This window comes from Brassica napus, chromosome C1, assembly GCF_020379485.1.
Source record: "Brassica napus cultivar Da-Ae chromosome C1, Da-Ae, whole genome shotgun sequence".
Classification (NCBI taxonomy): Eukaryota; Viridiplantae; Streptophyta; class Magnoliopsida; order Brassicales; family Brassicaceae; genus Brassica; species Brassica napus.
In genome coordinates, this window is record NC_063444.1 from 41,995,382 (window position 1) to 42,000,030 (window position 4,649).

At 37.1% G+C, this 4,649-nt stretch overlaps 1 protein-coding gene and 1 pseudogene across 1 annotated transcript; both read right to left on the reverse strand.

Moving 5' to 3' along the window:
- Positions 1 to 634: 634 nt before the first annotated feature.
- Positions 635 to 1,252, reverse strand: LOC106366883 (protein NRT1/ PTR FAMILY 2.3-like). Its single transcript, XM_013806561.1, has one exon. The coding sequence runs from the start codon at positions 1,250 to 1,252 to the stop codon at positions 635 to 637; it is 618 nt and encodes a 205-aa protein (XP_013662015.1).
- A 190-nt stretch (positions 1,253 to 1,442) lies between these two features.
- On the reverse strand, positions 1,443 to 4,437 carry LOC106448789 (annotated as a pseudogene).
- Between the last annotated feature and the right edge of the window lie 212 nt (positions 4,438 to 4,649).

Genomic DNA, 4,649 nt, shown 5'->3' on the forward strand with positions numbered 1-4,649 from the left:
TTGTGAGTGTGTAGGAGTTCTTTCATGGTGTCCATGAAATCCGCAGGATCTCAACCTGTAAGTAGTACTTGATACCACAAAGGCTTCATGCTCTGATACCAAATGAAAGTTCAGAGACACCCAAATTATAACTCACACACAAGAGATTTCAAGAACACTTTCTTGTAAATTAGAAACCTTTTAAACAATCCCATAGATCTGTTTAATCTGATTTATGCTCAGTCACACACGACTAGTGACAGACCAGTTTCTAATCTCTAAATCACAGAGACCCAAGCTAAACACTAGTTACTTGATCTCTGTAGCCGACAAGAACAAACCTCTTGTTCTAGCTTTTTCTCTCTTAATGCTTAACCTAAAACTCTCTTAGATTATCTCATTAAGTAGACACGAAAAAGACAATATTCTATTTCCTAAAATCTTGCAAACTAGAAGATCTTCTTTGCTTCACGTCCAAGCAATATCTTCTATTTCCATAAGTTTGTGACACGTCATCACTCGTAACAAACTCGCCATACTGTGTTACACAATCACCGCACTGTGTAACACACTCTTAGCTCAGCTCGAACACGCTCACAATCTTGAGCTTACAGCTACAGATAAAGAGAAAACTGAAGCGAACATGTTGTTTGTCTTAGGTTGAAACATCTTTAGGATCTAGTTCATTGTCACCTCCGAGATTTCTGTATTTGTAGAACCAAGAGCAGACGAGAAAATATCCGAAATTCAAGACTCCGGCAACGACTAAAACCCAGTAAACATTGTCAACTCTTCCGCTGTTAATGTCATTTGGTAACCACTTGGTGGTCCTTTGGATCAGATCTATCAGAGCTGTGCTCAGATAGAAAGAGATTCCAATCACCAGTGAGGTCAATGAAGTTGCGGTGTTCCTCAGAGACTCTGGGAATTCTCCATAGAACAATTCAATATTTCCCGGAAAATGGAAGGCCTCGCCTATCCCCACTATAACTAGAGGAGGAAACAGCCATAGCACTGACATGGAATGTCCGTTGTTTTCAACTGTTTTCAGCCTCTTTGCTTCCACAACCGCAGAGACTACCATGCTTAGGATGGTGAACACCTGGCCTATCCCGACTTTTCGAAGCGGTGTTAGCCGCTTCTTGGTAAGCTTCTGGTACATGGGATAGACAAGCCAGTTGTTCATTATGATAAAGGTGGATGCAGAGGTCATTATTACGACTTGGAGGGAGCCAGCCGGGACTTTGAAGTGAGGACCAAGCCCACGGTCCATGACTAGAGCTTGGCAGGGCCGGTCCAGAGAATTTGGGGGCTTGAAACAAAATGAAAAACGGGGGCCTATATATTATATCACAAAAATATCCCAAAAACAAACCGATAAACATAGTTTCATATATAAAGTACTAAATTAGTGACAAAACATTAGTTTCCGTACACAAAAAAAAAACAAATGAACCGATAGTTTACATCTTCTGAAAAATACTCCTTCTTGCATTTTTTTCTGCAAAGTCATTCATCAAACTTTGATAGTCAAGCTTCCCGACCATATCTCTCTCAATTGACAGCACTGCTAAACCATTCAATCGATCTTCTGACATACTTGACCGCATGTAAGATTTTATTAACTTTAACTTGGAAAAACTTCTCTCGGCTGAAGCCACAGAAACTGGAATCGTCAACATCACTCTGTATGCAATAAGAATATTTGGATAGCAGCAAACTTCATACCTTTTTATAAAGTCTAACACATCAATGGCCTTTCTGATCTCGCTTGGTAAAACATTTCTTTAAACCCTGAGTTCTAGGAATAAATGATTTCCATCAATGTCTGAGATCTCACCATGTTTAAGACAGCTCTGAAGGTTGATACATGATGCCTTTAAACCATCATCTGATGTTAATCTCAGCTTCTTTAGATCAAATAAGAATCCAAAAATCTTCCCATATTCTTCAAATTGTTCAAACCTCATCTGAAGAGATACAATAGCTTGATCCACGATTCTTAGAAAAAAATCAACCTTAAACTTCTCTTCCTCACTCAGCGTCTCAAACTCATCATCCCTTTCTAGCTCCTCATCAAAATGTTTCTTCTTTCTAATAATGCGCCTTCGCTGAGCAGGAAAATTTGGCTCAATATCCATTGATTCTGCAATAATCGTAGCTTCTGCCTTTGCTTTTTCAAATCCAACTTCTCTGTAGTTGTTCAAATATGAAACCAACCCTTTCAATTGCAACACAGCATTATCAATATCAATATGCTCTGATTGCAGCACCTTGCTTACTGTATTAACGGCAAATAGAAGCTCATACCAAATGACCATAGAAAATAAGAACTCAAATCCTCCAATTCCATGAGTTTCACTTGTAGCAAGAACTTCAGCATTGCTTCGAGCTTCAGGATCCTCACAATTTTCTGCCAAGTAATCCAACGCATCTCTTATTTTTGGAGCCTGAAAACGAATCGCTCGAACACTTTCAACGCGACTTTCCCAACGAGTTTCAGATAATGACTTAAGTGTGAGACCTCCTACAATTTCCTTAAACATCTCCCATCTAGTTGTAGATCCTGAGAACAAACAATATAGCCGTTGAATGATTACAAAGAAAGCAATCCCCTTTTTAGATGATTTAGCCATATCGCAAAGAGTCAAATTGAGACTATGACAACCACATGGCGTAAAAAATGCTCTTGAGTTGATATCCAGCAATCTCTTTTGTACTCCTTTGTGTTTTCCCTTCATATTAGATCCATTATCATATCCTTGCCCTCTCACATCATCAATACTCAAATTGAGACCAGCCAATGTATCACAAAGCAACTCAAAAAGTCCTTCTCCAGATTTATCTGAAACTTCTAAGAATGTCACAAAAAATTCTTCAACTTGTGTTTTAGCCATGGAGACATCCACACATCTGATAACAAGACTCATTTGTTCTTTATGACTTTTATCTGGAGTGCAATCGAGAATAACCGAAAAATACTTTGCCTCTTGAATTTTCTTGATGATCATAACTTTGAGCTCATGTCCTAGCATAACAATCAACTCATCCTGAATCTTGTGGCTTAAATAATGATAATGAGTCTGACCTTCCTTAATCCTTCTGATATGCTCTTGCATGACTGGATCAAAAATTCTATATGATTCAATAAAACTCAGAAAGTTTCCATTGTTTTTCTGACCAAGCTTCTCATTAGTCCCACGAAATGCTATATTCTGCTTAGCAAGAGTTGTTACCAATGAAAATATTCTCAGCAAGACTTCTCTCCAATGGTTTCTTTCTTTGTTGATTTCTTCTTGAAGACACTTATCAATTGTCTGCTTCTTCCTTAATCTCAGTTCTAATTCCATCCACTGACTCATACACACAAGGTGGTGATGACTAGTTTCATGTTGACTCAGTCTCAGCCTGACATTTTTCCAATCATTAAACCCTTTGCTTGAAAGCTGGTTGACTTCTTGATCCCGACCAAACAACTTGCAGCAAAAGCAATATGCTTTGTCTGATATCTTTGAATAAAGTAACCAGCTCCTATCTTGTTTATCTCCATTTTTCATCTCTCTTTTGTAATACTTACGATAAAAATGTCTACCATGATCATTCTTTGGAAACACATAGTCTTCATGTACTCTTTTCATAGGACCTAATTTGACTAGGAAATCTTTCAAACTCTGATCAATTATTTTCCAATTTGCAGGATCAGACTTATCCACAATCTCTTCTTGTTCTTCAACATTCACATCCTCTTCTTTACTCTCATTTTGCTCTTGCTCAGACTTGTCTATAATTTCCTCTATCTTATCATCCTCTAAAGTATGATTTTCATCACCAGCTCCAATACACTCATCAGTTTCGTGAGATTTTGATATTTGAACATACCTTAACATAGAATTGGCTTGAGATTTTTCCTCTTCTTTTTTTCTTTTTCTTTCTCTTTCCTTCTCATATCCTGATTTACACTTTGTTTTTCGTGTAGAAATTCCTAAAAAAATTTATGTCAAAGAAAAATTTAGCAAGAATTGGTTTGATAATCATATTTATAATTATAGTAGCAGAATTCTGAATACCTTTCATGGCTTATGGCGAGATTTTGCTTCTGATATAAGGAGACACAAGCAATTAACAAAATAATATTGAAATTGTGTTTTTGGTTTGCAGGTTACGACAGGGAAAGGAAGAAGCTTAAAAAAATAAGAAGTGGAAGAGTCCAGGACAAAAAAAAAAGAAACACGTTAGTCAAAAAATTTGGTTAACTTTCTTGATTTTTATTCTTTTTAAATTATTGGACTATTGCATTAGTTTATTCTTTGGCCTATTCAAATGGATTTTGGTTGTTTAAATGAACTTGATATTGCCAAATCTGTGTGATCTTATTTAAAAAAAAAAAATTATTATATAATGTATATTGGATTTTTTTAAATGGGGGCCTTAAAAAAATGGGGGCCTAAGACAAATGTTTCAATGGGCTTGGCCCAGGGCCGGCCCTGACCGTGTCCCACCTGCTCCAGTGGTTACTAGAACTAAGGCTGTATACAAGATCCCAAGCTGGAGTTCCGATGGAGACTGACATAGATTTGATCCGGTTTCACACGGTCTAGGTTTCAATAAGTCCAAATATGCTATCAGCGTCAGGAGAAGAATGCCCTAATTAAAAAATGTTTAAAACTCCT

Excerpts from the sequence above, each read along its gene's own strand:
- LOC106366883 (XM_013806561.1), bottom strand. The coding sequence starts at position 1,252 with ATGGACCGTGGGCTTGGTCCTCACTTCAAAGTCCCGGCTGGCTCCCTC.